At 42.9% G+C, this 22,511-nt stretch overlaps 1 protein-coding gene across 5 annotated transcripts in view; it reads right to left on the reverse strand.

The window, feature by feature from the left end:
• Nucleotides 1-22,511, reverse strand: part of GatB (glutamyl-tRNA(Gln) amidotransferase subunit B, mitochondrial) — a 992,144-nt gene that overhangs the window by 585,230 nt on the left and 384,403 nt on the right. For all 5 annotated transcript variants that reach the window (XM_067108081.1, XM_067108084.1, XM_067108085.1 and 2 more), the window contains 2 exons: nucleotides 5,330-5,502; nucleotides 3,267-3,415 (listed from right to left, as the gene is read on the reverse strand). In XM_067108081.1, the coding sequence (XP_066964182.1) occupies nucleotides 3,267-3,415; nucleotides 5,330-5,502 (322 nt within the window). The remainder of the gene's footprint in view (nucleotides 1-3,266; nucleotides 3,416-5,329; nucleotides 5,503-22,511) is intronic.

Here is a 22,511-nt window from a genome sequence, read left to right on the forward strand (position 1 = left end):
GACTCAACTCATCTGCCAATATGTTGGGTTTCCCTTGAATGTAACGACTGACAAGGAGAAGGAGTCAGTGCCTCCTTGTCTGCGTATGTACGTTAGAACAGTGGTGTTGTCAGAATGAACGATCACAGTCTTGCCAAAGATCTGAGGAGAGGAGGACTGGAGGCCCAGATGAATAACCTTCAGCTCCTTGACATTTATGTGGAGGCATCTCTGATCTGTGAACAACGTCCCGAACGCTTCTTGGTCTCTTAGATGGGTTCCCCAACCTAAGTTGACACGTCTGCATATAAGTCTAGGCCGGGTTTCAGAGGTAGAAGAGATTTTCCCTGAAGAAGCCTTCCTTCGCACAGCCACCATCACAGGTCTGTCTTGATCTCCTGTGTATTGGAAAAAACGTAAGAGTCCCGTTGGGTCTTCCTGTCCCAGCTGGCCTTGAGAATAAACTGCAGAGGTCTCATGTGCAGTATGCCCAACTTCACGAACTGCTCAATGGAGGCTAAGGTGCCCAAAAGACTCATCCACTGGTTGGCCAAGCAGACTGGGAGAGAGAGAAATTGGCAGACTGTATGAAGGAAAGAGTTGATCCTTTTGGGGGCTGGCAAAACCTGAGAAGTCAGAGACAGTTCAAACTTCTGTACATTGATGAGAATGCCCAACTCTTGAGTCAGGCGAAGAGTTGTCCTTAAGTCCTCCATACACCTTTCCTTCAACTGGAAACGAAGGAGCCAGTTGTCTAAATACAGGAAGATGTTGATCACATGAAGGTGGAGCCACTTGAAGACAGGAGTGAGAACATGAGTGAATACCTGAGGGGCTGTCGAAAGGCCGAAGCATAAGGCCAGAATCTGAAAAACTCTGGTCTGAAAGACAAAATGGAGGTACTTCCTAGAGTGTGGCTGTATGGGGTAATGGAAGTGAGCATCCTGCATGTCTAGGGAAATCATCCAGTCGCCCCGACAAATGGAATATATGACAGACTGGCTCATTTCCATAGGGAACTTTGTCTTCAGAACAAAGAGGCTGACATCGAGGACAGGACTCCATCCCCTGATGACTTGGGAACTACGAAGAGCCAGTTGTAGAACCCTCTGACTCGTGACACTCGACTTCTTCCACAGCTCTCTTGAGGAGGAGGGAGTCGGCTTCCTGTTAAAGGGCTGAAAATCTTTTGGGGCCTTCCAAATAAGCAGTCAGGGCGACATGAGACTTGAATAGTGGAGGTGTCCTCTTGGAAGGTATGGAGTATCCCTCCTTCAGGGTTTGAACTATCCGTGGCTCCATGCCTCTGCGACTCCACTCCTCCCAAAAGTGGAGTCTGGCTCCTACAGGAGCACAAAGGACTGGGTTTTCATCTCTTGGAAGGAGGCTTGTATGACGTTTCTTGACAGACTTCGAATGATGATTAGCTCGGGGTCTCGACTGGAGTCTCTGTCTGCCTCCACGAAACGGCTGAAGTTGGAGGGGAGAAACGGATTTGGCAGAGGATCCCTTCAAACGTTTAGTGGACTTTTTCAGCAGGTCTTGAGTAGACTTCTTTTGGAAGTCTGATGAGATATCGAGTGCAGTGGACTGCGGGAAGAGATACTGCTTGTCGAGAGGGGTGAAGAGGAGAGCAGACTTCTGTGTGATGGTTACTCCTTTCATGGTGAAGGAGCACCACAACTCCCTTTTCTTCAACACACTCATGGCAAAGACGGAGGACAGCTTGTGGGAACCATCTCTGGTGGCCTTGTCTGCACATGATAACACAGCTAACCAGTCAGAGGCTAGGTCCTCCAGCAAGAGTGGACAGTCCTCCATCTTCCTGGCGAGTGCCCTGATGGATCAACCGAGGAAACTCAGCACCTCAGCTGTAGGAACGAATGATGTTGGTCGAATGCCAGCAGAAAAACGAATGGAGCTCTCCGCCACGTCGAACCTCTTCTTACCCTGAAAGTAGGCAGGGTAAACACCTACGTTAGCTAGTTGAATCGCCGCTAAGTTTGAATTTTTACGCTGCCGTGGTAGGAATCTTATAGCTATGGAATTACTTGGTAAGTTACGTATAAAAAAATTGATGTTTGCTCTAAAATGGATTCCTGGTAATTCTTGGCAGTGTAACAAACTTGCCAGAATTCTAAGTGGTTTAAACAGGCATAACGTCTGTTTCCAAAGACCTACCATAACTCTCTGATTGGGCATAGCCTAAACTTATAAGCTCAATTAGTTATTGTATATGTAGTTACTCCTTCATTTTGGTCATCTTGACACTTTTTTTCATTAGCCTGAGTTCCAAACACAATAAGAATCGCTTGGGGTAGAGGTGCATTCACCTATGATAAGGAGATGAAGAAGTACCACACATTTTCATGTTTTTACAAAAGCTGGGTGGATGGCCATACTTAAAGCAGTTAAAACATTATAAAAGCTTCAGCATGATGGATGGATTGTTATTTTCTAATTCTCAGTAATTATGAGGGAGGTACCATACTTGAAAGCAGTTATAACAGTGCAAAGGCTTCGGCAGAAATAATGTAGGAGGGTATGCCACAGCCCTCAAAATTTAGGATAATCATGGTGATTCTCTGGCTTCTTTGTACTCTCCAACCATTTCTTGGACATACTTCTAATAATTCATTCTCACCAAAATAATATAAACTTTTACTAAGCATAAGTCTTCTCCCCTACAATAGATAGTTCTGATCTCGTTTTATTAATATGACTAGCGCTTTCATACCTCTCACATTGGGTGGTTCACATGACCACCCCAGTTTCCACAATTGGCCTTGGCCTAAAAAATTAACCCTTCTTAGCAATGGTATGTTTTCTTGATAATCAAGACGGGGAAGAGGGAATAAGGATGGCTGGCTGACAAGATGAAAGAAAGCCAAGAAAATTTCAAATATGCTGAAGTAATAATGAGTGAAAAAAAGGTAAAGAGAGATATTTAGATTTAAACTGGCATAATTTTTTCCCCTGGTTCAAGCGCTTTCTAGCTCATCACAAGGCATCAACACAGAATGTTCTATGTTGAAGCCATGCAACTTCAAGGCAATCTCTCATTCAGAAGGTATCTGGCAAGTCTTTGGAAGTAAGGGTGCCAGAAAATCAGAGGCATAACTGTACTTAATAATTTAACACTGAAATTCTCTTAATGAATTTCAAGAGATACTGTAGGAGTGACAAAAATGCAAGAAAAGGAATATGTAATAGGAATAGCATTAAGTGCATATACTGTATATTACCTTATATGTTAAAATTTTCACAAGTATTTTGCTTAAGCTTACCTTCCATTCGACAACTGCAAGTACCAACTCTTGTTAAGACGAGGGAAAGTTCTTTAATCAGTGCTGCTGCTTCCTCACCATCTCGTAAATCTGGAGCAAATACTAGCTCCATTAAAGGTAAACCAGCTCGGTTGAGATCTACTAACACCCTAAAAAGTTGGAAATTATAAATGAAATCTTTTCCTTAAATCAAAGGTTATATAAAATGGCCTACATTATAAAAAAGGAAAACTACTTCACAAGTGGAAAAACATCACAAGAGTACAGCTGAAATAAAAAAAATTCATGGAGACAGACTGACTGACTCATTTACTGTAATAACATCACTGAATTTCTCTTACATTGCTACCATTAATAATTTTTCGAAAACACTACCATTAATAATTTTTCAAAAACAAAGTTACTTTTTCATACAACTGTACAACAACAGTAATTCCAGACTCAGAAGAATGACCAAAAGAAATACAGTTTGCAGTTCAAGAACCTTGCTCCATAAACAAGAACTGGCTGTTATTTCTTCCAAGGATACTATGAATCACCTGAGAGAGAGAGAGAGAGAGAGAGAGAGAGAGAGAGAGAGAGAGAGAGAGAGAGAGAGAGAGAGAGAGAGAGAGAGAGAGAGAGAGAGAGAGAGAGAGAGATAATGTCAAGCATGTCCACTTTTGGCCCCTTGGGCCTACTGATCACTGATTTGTAGTCTACAGTTTCGCCGTCATGTGCAAAACCAAACTCTAAGTGTACGTATATAAGAAACATTATGTGCATTGAAGATTTCTCTCCCCCGCAACTCCCTAAAAAGAATAGCTATTACAATGATTACTAGAGGTTCTGGTCAAAGTTTCTGTGGCCCCACTGTCTGTATTCTTCGTCAAGTGGCTTTGGTTGGGGATGTGGCTGCCAAAAAGACTCTGGTTTTGACTTTGGACATGGCTCCACTCCAAAAATTTCTGTTTCAATCCACTTGCAAAGATAAAATACCTCAGAATGAGCATAAGAAAGCTGAGATTCTGCTATGAGTCACTGTTCAGCTCTGGAAGAGAAGAAAACAATACTGATTGAAGCCCTTGATGAGAAGAAAACAATACTGATTGAGATGCTGAAGGAGGTTGACAGTGGACTGACTATGGACTCCAGTCATCGAAGCAGTGGGCATTTATTCAGGTGATGAAGGGTTCTTGTATGATTGAGGCCTCTGTTCTTCAAATAGCCTACTTCTTCGTCTACCAGAGGAACATCAAGAAATTCACTCTATCATTGAGGAATCATCTGCCCTCTTTAGTCTTCCCCAATAAGGTTTAGACCTGGGAACAATTACCACATTTCCAACCTGTTTTATCATTTTACCTGGTCTACTCCACTTGCTGTAGTTAAACCTCTAAACTGAGACTTGATTTTAGCACTGTGCAGCCCTTTATGAGCCCTTGTTGAATGTCTCCTTCCTATTTTTCTGGTTACCCTCACCTCCTCTAAGCACATCAGTGAGCTGATGCCCTTTCAGGCAAAGTCTGTCATTCTAAGTCTCTCATTTGCCATGGAGATTGCAGCCAAGACTCAGTCTTCTGACCTTCAATTACTGGAGGAGTCTAATGGCCACATGATGAGCAGTTTGCCCATCATACATCTAGAAAGCAGTGAAGTAGCCCTGAGTTTCACAAAAACTCCTCTTGAGCACCTCCCTTGCATTTGCTAATGTCCTCAAGGATGGTATCAGTGGATCCCATTTCATTTAAATCAAATCATAATGAAATCTCCTCAGATTCTATGTTTGAGCTAGGTTCAAATGCTAATGCTATACTATGAGGTTTTGGCTGCCTAACCTCACAGCTTCACACAGCCAGTGTAATTTCTTACAAAAGGATACCTCATTACTTGTTAAGGAAATTCAACATCTCCTCCACTATTCCAAACTCATCTTCTCTAGGTCTCCAAAACATGCAAGTTTTCCACTTCTACTTTTTGCACAATTAAGTTTCAAAAGTTTCAACATATATGTACATATAAGAAAATAAATTTTCTACACATATTACTAAGCAAATTTAAATGAATTGTAAATGCAAACTTACCTGTTAGACTTGGCATCATGAATACTTTTCCCACTGTCTTCTTCAAGCTGAAGCTGAGTTAATCTTACAGAATGAGAGTAAAATTTCATGGAATATTCTTGGACAGGGACATTAAAGCTTATAAAACCATCCTTTGCAATTGGACAGTCTTTCTGAGTAATCTGGTATCCAGCCTGAAATATATTACTTAACATAATTCCATGAAACTAATCCTGAAAAATTCTCAAGTTAAACAATACTGAAGATAATGTATTAAGACTGCTGATAAATATTAACTTACTGACAGATAAGAGTATAAATTAATTTTCAATTGGCAAATATACAGTGTACCAAAATGTACTGTACTGATCAGTTCATCTGTAACGCATCAAAGTGCATCATTCTTTGAAAATAGAAGTTTTTAAAATAAAATCTGCTTTTTTAAATAGTTACCTCTCTATTATGATGACTATAAAGTCCCATGCCAGCAGGGGGTTGATAAAGTATAAACATAAAAAATTTGATCTTTTCTGTCTAGTTATACCAGCTATTAACCCCCTTTCAGGATGAACCAAAGTTCATGTCTCTACTATTCTCAGTTTTGTTTCTGTTCACATGAGTTGGGAACTTTTTTTTTTTGGGGGGATTTGATTCATCATAATAGAGAAGTAATTCATCATAATAGAGGAGTAAGTATTTAAAAAATAAACTATTTTTTTTTATAAATGAATCTTACCCCTATTATAACAGTTAATTCCTACATTTAAAAAGGGTGGTGGGAAAAAGGGCTCCAACCTGGCTGCCCTAATGACCTGGAGTCCTGGACTACTGAAGCCTAAAAAAAAAATCAGGAAACTTAGCTGCACAGAGATGACAAAGCTTCTGAAAAGCACAAGTAACATGTTCTTCTTCCCCATAACAGCCCAACTTGGGGGCCTGGTGATGCACTGAAGACACCATGATAAGTGTGGGAGTGGTGGCAGCAGGGCTCCCAACACCTTGCAACACAAGACTTTTTGTCTTCAAAAAGAAAAACTTCAAAGCAAAAACTTGCTCCACAGAAGGAGAAGAGTTGACTTCACTGTGCTGTTGAACTTCTAGCACCACACCAATACTGGCACCAGAAAGCAAGGGCTCTCTCTTGAAGGTGCACTCCTGAACAGGGGACTCAGCAGTGAGCAGCAGTGCTGAAAACACGAGTAGCTGACAATGAAAAACTTGGCTGCTGATCAAAATTTTATGTCACTGGGATTGAAGTCCCTTGAGGCAAATGATCATCTAACCCCCCTGGCAAAGAAGTTGAAAGCTGGCTTAAAGATGGGACTGAGAACACCACAACCAAGCCTGAGGTCCTAAATCCCCGATGTGAAACCTGTCAAAATCCAGGAGATCTTGAAGTTGAACAAGACACTTGAAACTGCCCTGAATGCCTAGAAGAAGGCCTAGGGGTAAAATATGGGGCTCAAGACTTGCAGAATGAAGTGTGAGGTGAATAGTAGTAGTGTGACAACTGGTGCAGGCAGGGTGCCACAGGCAACCGCACTCTAGAATGAGAAACCAGATATCTTTTTTCCCCTTGGAGAATGAGCAGGCTTACAGCGCAACAAATTGTGTCTTAAGTGCATGTGTGAAAAGGAAGAAAGAGGAGACCAAAGGGAATGAGTAGTTGTAACTAATGTCCCTAATACAAGAAGAAACCTTCCAAACATTGGACAACTGACATGAAGGTATGTTAGCATAACCAGTAAGCCTGAGAGACAAACACAAAGAGCAAGAGCAATCACCACTAAAGAGGAAAAGAATGGTGTCACCAAAGTGTCTTTAGCTGAAACAGAGGAGATCCCAGATAGGGATTACTGGGAGTTTGTGGCCTCCTAGAAGGACTAAGAGAAAAGACTCCCACCTTCAGCAAGCACTCTGCTCTTTGACTAAAACACCTGCATCCTGTCTACCTGAACTTTGCTTAATTCTTCTGGACAAATCTTTCAGTGCCCTTGCACCAACCTGCCCATTACTCAACACCAAGTTGATCAGAGGAAGGAGACAATGGGCACAACCCACTTCCTCTTCCTGACAAACCTCATTTTCCAGTACCTCTAGAAAGGGGAGAGTCACAAGGCATGCCCAAGGTATGGCTAACAGAGGGAAGGCATTCGTTATACCTCTGCCACAAGGAGGAAACCTGAAACAGGCCAATGAAACTGAGAGAGAGAGAGAGAGAGAGAGAGAGAGAGAGAGAGAGAGAGAGAGAGAGAGAGAGAGAGAGAGAGAGAGAGAGAGAGAGAGAGAGAACAACAACTGAGGTATCACACACATTAAAGCCTATACCACACTCACTCCTTCCCTTTTATATTTTATTTTATGCTACACTGTTCTCATTTTTATTTTCATGGTATAAAAGAAAAAAAAATAATCAAATTTACTACCCAGAAGAGAGAAACTCATTTGATATCTCTAGCGTGTGCATATACAGTACATATGCACACACTCCTTTGCTTCGGTTGATGGTATGGAGACAAGTATTTAATAAGACAACTTGTTGCCAACATCTCCAAATTTGCATTTTAAATATTTTCAATTAGAGAAGAAACATCAACAGTTATAAAATATTCTCTTTTGTACTGTTATATGTGATAATCATACTCAGAGTCAACTAAACTTGTAATGAAATACTGTACAGTAAATCAGGCAAAAAACAAACCCAATACATGATGTACTGCCTTAAGAAACACACACATACAGCAGAAGAGGTACGTAGAGAGACTGTTACTGTCTTATCTGTTTATTTTACAGTGTTTTGGGAAAATAAAAAAAAAATTGTTTATGTAACCAATCGAATTGTGTGTGTTGCGTACAAGAGGAAAAAAGGGTTTTACTTATTTCTATGTACAATATGATGCATTGTACAGTGTCTGGGGAAAATGAAAACCATTGTTTGTGTAACCCACCATACTGTGTTTTGCGTACAAGAGAAAAAAACAGGTTTTGATGTACGAAAACCTATTTTTGGTAGTTGCTGTTGAGTCCTCAAGGAGTTACCTTCCATGGTAACCAACTAATATAAAAAAATTCTCTTTAAGTCAGTCTCTTGGCCAGGTACTGTGATAATGATAAACACTATAACACGTGATGGAGTATGTAATGGACTTAAAGATAAGAGGGCTCCTTCCCTTATCTTGCAGCGAAGCTGTACCCAGGATATTTCCTTTGCCAAACCTGCCAGAAGAGGAAGTGATTATAGTGCATGCACAGTCTGCCATATTGTTGAGAAACATACTGGCAAGATGTCAAGAAAGCCATTACTTTCAGTTGATCAATGCAGGATGATCCCTCACCCAAATCCCATGCCTTTTCATCAGGGAAGTGGGTGGGTTTTCAGAACTCAACAACGACTACCAAAAATAGGTTTCTCCTACATCAACAACTGTTTTTTGATAGCATAGTCGCTTGTTTCGTCCTCCAAGAGCTTTAAAAGGAAACTGGCAGGTGATGAAATAGCTTAAGCTCTCAAATTTTAATCCAAACAACCCAGAGAAAAAACATTTCTGGTCACAGGTCAAGCCATAAGTTTCAAGCCCCACTGTTTATTCCAAATACCCTTAGGTTTTGGTAACAAAGGACTAGACACTAAACACGAACTTATGTTTTAGGATATAGTTCTACGGTAACTTATAATTAGCATACCCACCAGTCAGGAAGACCCCTGGTTTTCGGCTGTAGCACCTATGGGTTTAGGGCTAACCATACCACCTACTGATACACAGTGTAGTCAAATTTGTTCAAGCTTGTGGCAATTTTTTAATAATACTGTCTCTGATGACCACCCTGTACATTCGGAGATTTCTTCAAAAGAAACATTTCTGAAGAAGGCCAACAATGTACTTACTTTCCTAATATCATGTGACCTAAGAAAGGAATATCAATTTGCCTTTTTAATAAGGGAACTAAAATTATTCTTGGCCCTTGTAGAGAGAGTGGTTTGTTTGAGCTAGGGTGTAGGAAAATCGGACCATCTGGGGTGTTTGCCATGACCTCTAGGCAAAACTAAAGTGCCAGAACCAGGCATAATGTCTTGTCTGCTAAATAGAGTTTTCTTATCAAAATAAGATGTTTCCTTCTTAAAGGATTCTCATTCTTGGCCAGGAATGATGGGCCAGGGGACAATAATAGCTGATTGTCAGCTGTTTGCATGACGCCCCTGTCTAAGAGAGCCCAGTTCACTAATACAAGCTCATGATGCTAGAGCAATCAAGAAGATCGCCTTTTGCCGCATGTGAGTTGTGGTTGTACAGTATCCACTGAATTGGTTGATGGGAGTCTAAGCACCTTAACCGAAAATCTGCGATTTTCGGCGCTTTTCAGTTATTGGCGCCTCTGTTAGGTAAGCATCGGCACCAATAAGCAGAAATCAGCGCCGAAAATTGCCGATTTTCGTCGGTAGACAAGCGCTGAAAAACCGGGTCGCTGATAACTGAGGCCGCCAATAACTGGGGACTGCCAGTAATTGGAAGCCTTTTGGGAGAGGGTCTTTGTAGTGCAAAAGACCGCAGAAGGGAAGTGACAATTTCTAGAGTCAATACCAAAACCATAAAGCAACGTTCTGTTAATGCTGCCGTGTATGTCATGATTGTTGTAACAGCAAGGCGTTTCATTTCAAAAAGGTACATGAGAAAATTTACAAGTGTTGCCTTTGGGATCTCAACTGGGTTCTTAGCATGGACATAACCTAACCATATCTTCCATACAGACTGGCATTGTCGGATAGATGATGTCCGTAGTTTTTGCACTAGGTACCTAGCAATGTTGGGCTAGTAATTTTCACGGTAGACAATATTTTAAAAATCCACACATCAAGGTCTCAGCTCAGAAAGGAGGATGTGTAGATAACTTTCCCTCCTACTGTCTGGGATAGAACTGCGGACAGTAGTGGAATTGATCTCTTCGCCCATTGTTGGAGTAACAGGAACCAATGCCTGTTTGGCCAATTTGAGGCTGTTAAGTAAGCTGTTCCTTTGAAGGCTGGAGGCTTGCTCAAAACCTTCGAAATCTGGGACAATGGAGGAAAAAGGTATATTGTCTTCCATTTGTTCCAGTCTTGTAGGAAGGCATCTCTTGCTTGACTGTCCAAGTTTGCAGACACATACACAGGAAGTTTGTGATTCTCGTATGTGGCAAACAGGTCCATTTCCAGTTGTGAGATGAATTGCAGACAAGTGCCACCTCCTTGCTTGCACCACCCGAAGGATGGTTAGCACTAGCATATTGAGAGGAGGTGAATATGATCCCAACCTCTTGATGTGGGATATTGCAGTTATGTTGTCTAGAACCAACAAAATGTGTCTCTTTTTGAGGTTTGAGTTTTTTGAGAGACAAAATGACAGCAATCAGCTCCAGGAAAATGATATGACAATTCCTCAGAGTAGCTGACCACCTCCCTGCCACCTGATGCTCCTCCCAATGTCCTACCCAACCTGTCAACGAGGCATCTGTATGTATTGTCACTTATACAGAGGAGGAGTCAGGGTGACCTGTTTCGCCATAGACTCATGGGTCCAAGGCCGAAGTATCTCCCCAAGTTTTTTAATCTTTTGATGAGGCTGGTCTTGCATCTTTTTTTCTTGCAAGCGATAGCCAGAATTTGTTCACGTTTTTTAGTTGCAACCTGAGTACTGTATTAGATCTATTACTGACGCAAACTGCAGCAGGCCCATCGTACATTCTAATTGCCTTTTAGAAACTCTGAGTGGTGCAAAAAATGCTTTGAGGTCTTGCCCCATTCTGTTTTGAGTATTGATAGGGACAGACAACTGGCTGTGAAGAGTATCCCAACAAAGCCCCAGCCTCTGAAAATGTCTGCTGGGAGTGAGGCAGGATTTTTTTCTATTTATTAGAAAAACTTTTGACTGGAGTCTGTTGACTATTACTCAGATTTCTCACACACTCTTTTCTTGTAGGTCCTCAGACTAACTAATCATCTAGGTAGGCTATTAGTTGCATTCCTTCTTGTCTCAGTTCTTGAACAACTACCATTACTAATTTTGTAAAAATTCTTGGTGTAATGTTTAGCCCAAAGGGCATGACTTCGAATCTGTACATATCCTTCCCTATCTGGAACCCTAGGAAGGGGCGGAAGGGAAAGGCGATAGGGATGTGCCAGTATACGTCTTTCAGATCTATAGAAGCTGTCCAGGTCCCTTGTGGCATAATCGATTGAAAGTACTTGGGCAACGGTAGTCATCCAAAACTTTTGGCAAACAATGTGCTTGTTCAATGTTGATTGGTCGATATTAGGTAAGCTTAAATTATTTTCTTTATTTGCATTACATAAATTTAGATCAGCCTTGTTTTTTCTAGGTTTAATATCTACTTTTTAAGAAAGTCATTTTGTGGCAAGATAGCTGTTGTTTTGAATGGGTATTTGTTTACATTATTTTTGAACTTTAATATCCGTTGCCTGGTAATTTCTAGTGCTTAACGTAAAGTGCTTAATTTAACATTATTCAGTGTGGTTAGGCGCCTCCTTCCCGCTTGTTTAAATTATCGAACTATCGTTTTAACGAGTGTTTTTCTGTTTTTACGAAAGTGTTGATGAACGTCTCCTTAGTGATGTCTGGACGTCGGAGCTCAGCTCGAGTTAGTTCAGGCTATAGCACTCCCCTGATATACTGTCCCTTGAGCAGCTGATTGATTTTTGGAATTTGGTTGACGATTGTTTGGCAGCTTTTTGGACCACGTTACGGATCTTCTCTTGGACTGCTGCTTGCAGGTCCTCTTGTCACCTGCGACTCGAGTGTTTCCTGCCTTGAGCCGCAACTTGGGTCCTTCATATGAGACTCACAGGTACTCCTGTCACCTGTGACTTGAGTGTTTCCTGCTTTTCCCTGTTGAGGAGGATTCCCAGGGAATTGGTGCCGTCGCTTTCTCCCGGCACTGATGGGGATTCGCCTGCTGTTTCTGCGTCTCTGATCAGCTGTTTTCTGCTGTCAATCTGGGAGCTTGCTAGCTCGTGAAACGATCTGTAGGGAGGCTGACACCAGGTAAGACTAAGTATCCTTGGTTTTCGCATAGGATCACCTTCCCCTTTGTGTGGATGCTCTGGTGTTCAAGACCTGCACTGATAGCGGAATTGGCGATTTGATTACGGCCCTGGAATTTTCTCCTCCGCTGCCTCCACTGATGTGAGAGAAACTATATTGCAGTTGGATTATTTGAGTATATATATATATGTATATTTTGTCATGTTTTTGCTGTGACTTTATAACGTCACCTGACGGGTCATAATATTGTAGATACGGTATCATTTATTTAGCTTTGTGGCAATAGGTAGGGACTATAATTGTTTTCTTGTTTTGTTTTCTCTGCCTTCCTTCTTCCTTTGATTTAGCATTAGGATAGTTTTTTTTTTGGTCTGGCCAGCAAAAGTGTTGGATCCAAACAAGTTATTTATTGATAATTGTCATTTCCTCCTTATTATTTCTCTTTCCTTGATAGGGTTTAGTTTTCTTAGTTTTTGGGAATCCAGTGGGATTCGAAGGACTGGTATTTGTCCTTCCTGGTTGTTGCCAGGGTTTCTGAGTATTGATTATATCCCACAAGGTTGATTTAAATTTTGTATTTATTAAGTATTAAATACTGTTGAGTTTTCCTGAGTGTTTGTTTCCGCTGACCTTTAGCACGGAGTTACATTTACTGACAACAATTCTATTATTAATTAAGAACTTGCATAACAACCCTGAGGGTTGTAACAATTTGGCGACCGTGACAGGATTGTTCTCAGGTGTACTCAGTGTTTTGGTTTGTCGGACGGCACTTGGTTAATTTAACAATATTTTCTTTTGCTGTGGTTATTACCTTTCTCCCCTGCTAGTTTCGGTACAATGGAGGATTTTGTGTTTGACCCAGCAGAGTTTTTAGGGTCGGCTGACTGTATAAAACATCTGCCAGTATTGAGTAAAAATTATTTGGTAAGTTGTGCCCGGTGGTTGGGTATTCCACTGAGGGCAGCGGATACTAAAAATCAGTTGTTGGTAGCTGTTAAAAGTAAAATTGTTCAAGGTCTGGCTGAGGCTGAAAATTTGGTTAAGGAAAGTGATATAGTAGGTGGTAGTGACTCAGAGCATGAGAGTAGTATGTTTGAGGGAGAGATTGATGATGAGGATGGAATAAGTGTCAATGTAGGTCTAACTTTATTTGAGGACAGGAACTATTTATGAGGGCCACGCTAATTTGCCTCTGAAACAAAATATTTCCACTAACCCTTTTACAACTGTAGAAAACCCTGTGCCAGAAAATCCTCTGGCTCCTGTTCGCCCTTTGGTGGAGTCCAAGGAGGACAATGAATTTAATTTGATTTGTAACCACATAGAATTGAGGAAGCTAGAATTTGAGGAGAACGAGAGGGCGAGGCGGCATGAATTGGAGATGGCCAATATTGATTTAGAAATAGCTAGGCTGCAGGGTACCACTAATCATTTTAGTACACCTCGAGGCAACTTGCAGGATAAATTTACTATAGGTGCAGCCTTGAAATTAGTACCAGTGTTCGATGAGTTGAATGTCCCAGAATTTTTCAAGGCATTCGAACGTGTTGCCACCCGGTTGTCTTGGCCACCAGAAATGTGGACAGTATTAATTCAATGTAGGTTGGTGGGCAAGGCAATTCGAGTGTATAATGCCTTGGAAGAAGGAATAGCTCGTGATTATCATAAGGTTAAGGCACTAGTCCTCAAGGCATATGATCTGGTCCCTGAGGCCTATCGCCTTAAGTTCAGAAATTTTACAAAGCAGTCCTCCCTTACTTATGTCGAATTTGCTATGATTAAAGAGGAGCAGTTTGATGATTGGTTAAAAAGCCGCCAGGTGGTCTCTTGCTCCTCTTTGAGGGAACTCATGCTTCTTGAAGAATTCAAGAGGGGATGCAGCAAAGAATTGAAGGTATATCTGGAAGAGGTAAAAGCTGTTACTTTAGGTAAGACTGCCCAAATTGCCGATGAGTTTGTACTGACCCATCGAACTGGGTCGGGTAATTTTGGGAGTAAGGATATGAATTTTCAATCTGCTAGGCCAAATGATTTTCAGAGGAAATCAGGTACTTTTGCGAATAATCGTGGCCAGGGTAATCCATTAGTTAGAAATCATAGGCCTGATAGTAACCAGGGAAAAGTCTCGAGTGGACAAGACACTCGTGTCTTTTCCAAGGAAAACAGGTTTAGTTCTGGCCCAGGTAATATGAATAATAGAGGTAGGGAGACCTGCTACTGGTGTAATAAGCAGGGACATTATCAGGCACAGTGTAATGCCAGAAGAAGGTACCTCCAAAGGAATAATAATAATCCTGTGTCGTTAATATCTACTCGTAACCCTGTTGCCAGTAATCTCAAGATTGAAAAGATTCCGATTACTACTAGCAGTAGTGATAGTAGTAGTAGAGGTAGCCTGTCTTCTGGCAGAAAGGAGTCGTGACTCCTTTATGATAAGTATATTTGGCCTGGTAAATTAATGTCCAACTCTAAAACAATTGGTGTGAAATTTTGAGGGACACAGGGTCAGCCAGGTCCCTGGTTTTGAAAGAAACTTTGAAAGATTTAGTTGAATATTCAGGGAATTTTGTTGTTCTGGGAGGGTTCCCGAACATGGTTGTTTCGGCTCCATTAGTGGAGGTCAGATTGTCTTTCCCTGGTTATGATAAGGTGACAGAGTTGGCGGTTGTTGAGAGTCTCCCTATCCCCAGCATTGACGGCATTTTGGGTAATGATATGTTAAATAGTAAAGGACAGGAGTTGTTCCCAATATTGTCTGTGCACACCTGTCCGGTTGCAGTAACAACCCGTGCAGCAGCCAAGGCTGCAAATTTAATTGATAATGACGATGATTTAATCTTAAGTAGTTTAGAAGTAGACTTAGAGAGGCCCGGGTCTTTAGACAGTAGTAGTAGTGTAGTTAGTAATGTTTTGAGACTTGATTGGGACAGGTTGTCATTTATTGAAGCTCAGAAAAAAGAATTTAGTTTTGATTTAGGTGACACTGTAATGGATTTGACTAAACCAGGTTTTGTGTAACTAATGGTTTATTATACCGGATTAGTCGCCCCTCTACTGATGACCTGAGCAAAACGTCTCATATTGAACAAATTGTTGTCCCATCTCAATTTGGAAGTCTATTTTGAGTCTTTCTCATGATGATTCTTTTTCCGGCCACTTCAGTGTATGGAAAACTTTTCGAAAGTTGGCAAAATGTTTTTGGTAGCCGGGATTAAAATCATCTGTGAAACAGTTTGTTAACGAATGTGAGACTTGTCAGGTGATGGGAAAACCCAATCAAATTATTCCTAAAGCCCCCTTAAATCCAATTCCCGTGATCGGTGAGCCATTTGTAGAATTAGTAATTGATGTGGTTGGGCCTTTGCCTAAAACTAAGTCTGGATTTACCCATCTCTTGACAATTATGGATAGAGCATCTCGATTCCCTGAGGCCTTCCCGATGCGAAGGATAACTTCTAAGGCAGTGTTTGACAAATTAACTGAACTCTTTTCCAGGTATGGTCTCCCTCGTATTATTCAAACCGATTGCGGTACAAATTTTACAAGTAAGGTATTTAAGGGCAAGTGTGCTGAACTGGCCATTCGGCACAATACCAATGTACCTTACCATCCGGAGAGTCAGGGGGTGGTGGAAAGGTTCTACCAGACCCTTAAATCTATTTTGAAAAATACTGTTATGAACAAGGGGAGGAATGGGATAAAGGGCTTCCCTTTGCTCTCTTTGCTCTGAGAAATCACCCAAATTCTTCCACTGGTGTAGCTCCCTTCGAACTGGTCTTTGGGCACAAAGTACGTGGTGCTTTAGAAATTTTTCATGAAAGCTCGAGACTGGTCGACGAGGAGATGCGAAGTGGAAGAGTTTGTGGAGGACTTGAGAAAAAAATTATCTAGAGCCTGGAAATTTGCCTGAGAAAATTTGGTTTCTTCTCAGGCTGCTATGAAGTTAAATTTTGACAGGAAATCTAAAGCATGGTCATTTGAGCCCGGAGAATTAGTTTTAGTTTTGAGTACTGACTTGGACAATTTCCTTGAACCAAGATATAAGGGCCCTTGGAAGGTGTTGAGGAAGTTGTCTGAGGTAAATTATGAAATAGAGGCTCCTGGGACCAAACGAAAGTGTCGGATGTTCCATATAAATAGATTAACACAATATACTTCAAATAGACAAGATCCTCTTGCTATTGTTTATGAGCCTGTGGCTGAGGTTATGGAACCACCTTTAGAGGATTCAGAGGATTTAATTTGTCAGGTGTCATCTGATGCTCTTTTTTATAATATCCAAAAATTAGAGGTTTTGAAGGAAGGGCTGGAGCATCTGGAGATTACTCAAAGGAGGGATATAATTAACTTAATTTCTTCTTTTCCAGATTTATTTCAGAATTCTCCAGGTTGAACTAGTTTTCTTCAGCATGATGTAGACGTGGGAAGTGCTTCTCCTGTAAAACAGAGTCCTTATCGGCTGAATCCCGTTTAGAGGGATATAGTTGACAAGGAGATTAAATATATGCTGGAGCACGATCTCATCCAACCTTCTGTTAGTCCATGGAGCCCCCGATAGTCCTCGTTAAGAAGCCTGACGGAAGTTCCGATGTGTGTGGACTATCGAAGGTTAATGCACACACTAAGAATGACTCTTTTCCTTTGTCTCGGATAGATGACTGTCTCGATCAGATAGGGGCCGCTAAGTTTATTACAAAATTGGATTTATTGAAAGGATATTGGCAGGTTCCCTTGTCTGATCGAGCATGAGAGATTTCTGCATTTGTCACCCTTCGGGCTTTACGAGTGTAAGGTAATGCCCTTTGGGATGAAAAACACTGCATGTACCTTCCAACGACTTATGAACCGCATCATTTGTGGTTTGGAAGGTACAGAAATCTATATAGATGACTTGGTAGTTCACAGCAATGACTGGCGGACACATATGTTACATGTTAAGGAAAGTGTTTGAAGCCCCATCAGGGTTGCCGGTCTTGTTGTGAATCTCGCCAAGTGTGAGTTTGGCAAAGCAAAGGTGTGCTATTTGGGTCACGAAGTGGGTTTAGGTCAGGTGGCACCTAAGCAAGCCAACCTCGAGGCTATTATAAATTTAAAGAGGCCGTGCAGTGTCAGAGAAGTTCAGCGAGTCCTGGGAATGACTGGCTATTATCGTAGATTCGTGCGAAATTTCTCAGATCTTGCTCAGCCCCTTACCAAATTGTTAGAGAAAGGGCAGAGGTTTGTGTGGTCTCCTCAATGTGAGGAAGCATTTATTAAACTTAAGTTAGTGTTAGTATCTAATCCAATATTGACTTCTCCTAATTTCCAGAGACCTTTTATTATTGCAGTGGATGCCAGTGACATAGGTATTGGGGGTATCCTCGTTCAAAGGAACAAGGCAGAAGTTCACCCCATATCATATTATAGTCGAAAATTACTGGCTGCTGAGAAAAGGTATTCCACCATAGAAAAGGAGGCCCTTGCCTTGGTCCGTACTCTTTTGCATTTTAAGCCATACGTAACTAATTTTTCTTTCCCCATAGAAATTTGGACAGACCATAACCCACTGATTTTCATAGAGCGTATGAAAGGAGCCAACCAGAGGATTTTACGTTGGGCTCTTCAACTACAGGAATTCACGCTGGTGATTAAGCATGTGAAGGGAACTGAAAATAAAATTCCAGATGCTCTTTCTAGAATTTAAGGTTGTTCACCTCTGGCCTCCCTTGTACCTCGCCCTGCTCGCTTCTCCAATGGGTTTGCATAAAAACTTTGGTTTGTAAACGGTAGCTTAAAAAGGTGTGTGAATGGGTATGAATGTATCCTTAGTTTAAGATTTGTGGTATTCTGAGCAAGGTTTCGAAATTCTAGTAACTTTTGATGATTTGTTCTGAACAGGAGACACTATTATTTTGTATATAACCTGTAGTGACCTAAATACGGGCGGTTACCACAGGTAGGCCAATATGGTAGGGTTTGTTAAGTGTAAATTCAGTGTTATTGGCTGAATTGAAGACAATCAGTGTCTCTGGTGATAACTATTTTCTGAGTCCAGTCCCGTGTCAGCCGGTGAAATTCCATTACAGCACGAATTTCTAGGTATAAAATGCTAGATATACCAGAGAAAAAGAGCTTTCAGGAAAGCTGGGGTTACTACCCCCAGTCGAGCGTCTTCTAGGAAGACGTCGGTATAAGGAAGGGTGAGTGAAATATCACTACCACGGAAACATACTCGAAAGATCTCTCCTATCAAAACCCCGGAACAGAGCGGTGAGCCGTTACAGCCCCTACACTCAACACCCGCCAGGACGGCGACACCAGCGCCACCTACCTCATTCCATTTTCTAGCACGTGATAATTATCTTTCGTTTTTGTGTGCTCGTGCCTTTTTGTGGAATTTTTCCCAATTTTCATCATGTCATCGAGCAGCTTTACTATCTCCAAGTTAAGTACTATGTTATGGGGTTTTTTGTTTGTTATTTGGCTGTTTTGGTCTCATTTTTATATATATTTTGAGATCTTAGTATGACGCCACGGCGTCCCCCGCCAGCCATGTCGACCACGAGGCGACCCCATCAGTTTCCTGCTGTTGGAGTTGTCTCATTGTCGTTATAGTTATATATATTTTTTGCCCCTAGTTCTCCTCCTGGCGGGTTTCCTGCGGTGGCACCCCCCTTTTGATAATTTAGCACTTCTAAACATATTGGCCTAAAGGCCCTTTTGAGGTGATGCCCGTCCAGGTTCCCCCTCCAGGTTGGGTTCCTTTTTATTTTAGTCTGTATTAGGCTATTATTATTTTTTCTTGGCGATAGTGCTCTCGGTTATTTTATTTTTTATCTTTATTTCCTTTGTGGTGGTGGCAGCCTTAGATCTAACCGTTGCCTCGAGGTAGGCTACGCACCCTATTGAGCACATTTTATTTCATATTTTGGTGTGATGGTTTTTGAGTGGAGTAGGGTTGTTTGCTTCCATCCCCTTGCCTGGTGTGGAAGTCCATCAGGTTGAGAGAATTTTGTTGCTGTTTCCTCCGGGGTCGTTTTTTGGTGGGCAGAGTGAGCCCTTAGTTCTCTTCCTTCCCATTAGGGGAATAGAGTTCTTTGGATGTGTTCCTCTAGGCTATTCGCCTTCTTGCCCCCTCTCTCGATCCCGGTTGGTTCTCGGCACAAAATTTCTCTCCTTGTTGGTTCCTCCTCCCCTCCGCACTCCTGCCCTTTTTTCTAACCTATGCTAGGTTAGGTCCCTATTAGGCTGTGCCTAGGCAGGAGTCGGGCATCGAGGCTTGGTCGCTCCCCCTTTCCTAGTAGTAGGCCACCCTCCTATCACAGTTCCCAGTTCATTCTTGGAGTGGTGTAGTGCAGTTGAGCGGGTTATAGTTTTCCCCCGTCTCCTGTTTCGTAGCCTACCATTCTCCCCTACTCCACCCCCCCCCCTCCAGCTTTGCTCTACTCGTGCGGGTGACGCTAGATGGCGTTTTCTCCGAGTTCAGGGACTTCTCTATTTGGTAGAGGGATTCGCTCCCTCCCATCCAGTCCCCTAGCATCGCTGTGTTGGGGTTAGTGATTCGTTCACTCGTAGCTCGAACGTGTTCGAACACTTTATCCCGCTTTCCTCCCCCCCGCCGGGCTACTCTGGCTGGGTTATTATTTTTGCTCCGGTTTACGTTAAAATACACGAGCATCTGGCCCACCTTGTTTCTCTGGCGGGGTAGTAGTGAAGAAGGATTTATTTATTTATATAAGGGGGAGCGGATCCCTCCGGTCTCCGGAGTATTTCTGTTTACCATCATTAGTTTATTTATTATGATATGAATTATTTAAATATAGATATTTTTGTTATCTTCGAGTACTCTCCTTTAGTTTTATACATGAGTCCGGTTCTACGCCGGGGTTCCGCCGTTAAAATTACAGGCAGCCCTTGTGGTGAGTTCCTGTTGTCTCGTTCCTTCCATTCCCGGAGTATTCGGGTCTGGTAGTCTTGCCTTCCACTCTGAGTATTTTAGAGCTTATTGGCCTAGTTTATTAAAAGGTATTTCTTCTCCACCGGAGTATTCCGGTTGCAGTTGAAATTCCCGGCCTTGCCAGCCTTAGATCGCTTAGAGTGGTAGGTTCATGTATTTTCCACTTACAGACTGTTCGCTGTGAAGAGCCGGGTGTACTGCGTCACTGCAACAACCTTACGGTCACGTAGTATGCGGACCCACGCTGGTTGTGCGGTCCGACTTGACGACCTGGTAGTCTGGCACCCGATGGTTGTGAGGTTTGTTTGCTCTGTGCGCAACCATCCAGGATGAGTCGGTAAGTGACAATCTTCCTCCGTTTTATGCTCCTCATTTTGAATTTTGTTTATGTGGTTTCCGGACTGTTTTTTCACCCTTAGCTAATTCTTGGTTTTCTTTCAGGCGGACGAGTCCTCCAAGAAGTCTGCCTTGGAATCCCTCCGGGCCTGGGTGGCTGGGTTTGGAAGGAATGTTCCGTCCGGGGAAGCCCTACGTCCTCGACGCAGTTGAGTTGGACCTGCTCTACCCGCGCGCACGTGGTGGCGGCCGCAGTGCCAGAAGATCTTGCCACCCCATCATCCAGCAGATCCGGGATGCGACCCAGCCACCCCAAGTGGATATTCTTTATTCAGAAGTGTCAGAGGACGTCGCCGCCTTGAACTTAGACCTGGAACCAATGGCTATTGAACAGGACCAGGGGGTAAGTAGTGAGGTAGGTGAGGTAGTTGAGGCGGCCCCTTTTTGATTCCCAGCTTCTTCATTGTCTTCTTTTTCAGGTTTTGGAAGTCTTCCTCCTTGGGTGATAGGGCTCCATCAGCTATCCCCAAGTTGAAGTTGAAGACTTCATGGAAGGTGAAGGGCTATAAGTCCTCGTCCTCCAAGAAAGCATCGCCTTTCCCCGTCGAAGGCTAAGGTCTCAGCACCTGTAGCCTCTGGGAGCAAGTCTAGTTCCTCCGGCAAAGGAGCGAGTAAGAGGGCATCAAGATCAAGCCCTCCTCGCCAACCTGCTTTTGACGCGGGAGACCTTTGCGCAAAGAAATGTTCCAAAGGTTCTCCGAGGACTTCAATGACAAGTTTAATCAAATGTCCGAAAAGTTTGCCACATACGACAATAAGATCTCGGAGAAGTTTGCCGCTTATGACAACATGCTGGCGGGAATAAAGAACCCACCCCCAGCTGAACCCCAGTATGTCATTCCTGATACGGCGGAACTCCCGCCTTTCGATCCTGGCAACCCTTGGCGTTTCGCCCTCCGGGCCATCCAACATGATGGCAAACTGACCATTGAAGGTCTTGGCACGAGACGGTTGGAGGAGTTGGAGTTCTTCCCCGCCGATCTTTTGCCCCCGTATCCAGGTTTCGTAAGGTTGACAGAGGAAGCTTGGATACGTTGGATAAGGTTCCCAGGGAGACTGTCATCATCCCCAGGGACCAAGCTCAGTCGCTCTCCTGCGCACTCTGACGGAGTGGCAGGCAGACAACACAAAGTTGACTCCTTTCAAGGGCAGCTTTACTATGTTTGCCCTGGGAGACAACTTGCCCACCCTGTTTAAACAAAGTCGCTCTGGCTACGGCCCGAGCGTGCTTTGACGGTAATCCGTTACCACTGCTAAGGGAAACAGACCCCACTTCCTGGTGTTCCCGGAAGTGACGAGTTCTGGATGGATGCTCCGTCCACCTTCACGGTCGGCAAATTAGACCCCCCTCTGTGCTTCCTCACAGTTTAGCGAGGAACTCCCCAAGCTGCCGGAATCTTTGCTAAAGGCGGAGTTTGATGCCCGGACTAAGCTAGCCCGGTCCCTGAACTCCGTCTGCCTCACAGAAGTCACTCCCGTCTCCTGCGCAGACGAGCCCTTTTTCCAGGTCTAAGCTAAGTCCCTGCTAGCTGGCTTTCAGTCTGACCTATTTGAATTCATCATGGCCAGACTGGAATGTAGGAAGTTCGTCTTCGCAAACGCTTCTATCCGTCACGAGCCTAACAAGCTCGTTAAAGAGCTCGATCTGGGGACCTAACTCTTCCCAGAAGAAGAGGTTACGAACGTTATGTCAGAGGCTACAAGGGCCAACCAGAGTCTGCGCTCTCGCTGGGGCATCCCCACCTACAAACGCAAGACCCCTGAATCTGGCGGTCCCCAGACGAGAGGAGGCAAACGTTTTAGGAGACATAAAAGGCCCCACCAGCAGACG

Source organism: Macrobrachium rosenbergii, chromosome 8 (assembly GCF_040412425.1).
Source record: "Macrobrachium rosenbergii isolate ZJJX-2024 chromosome 8, ASM4041242v1, whole genome shotgun sequence".
Taxonomy (NCBI): domain Eukaryota; kingdom Metazoa; phylum Arthropoda; class Malacostraca; order Decapoda; family Palaemonidae; genus Macrobrachium; species Macrobrachium rosenbergii.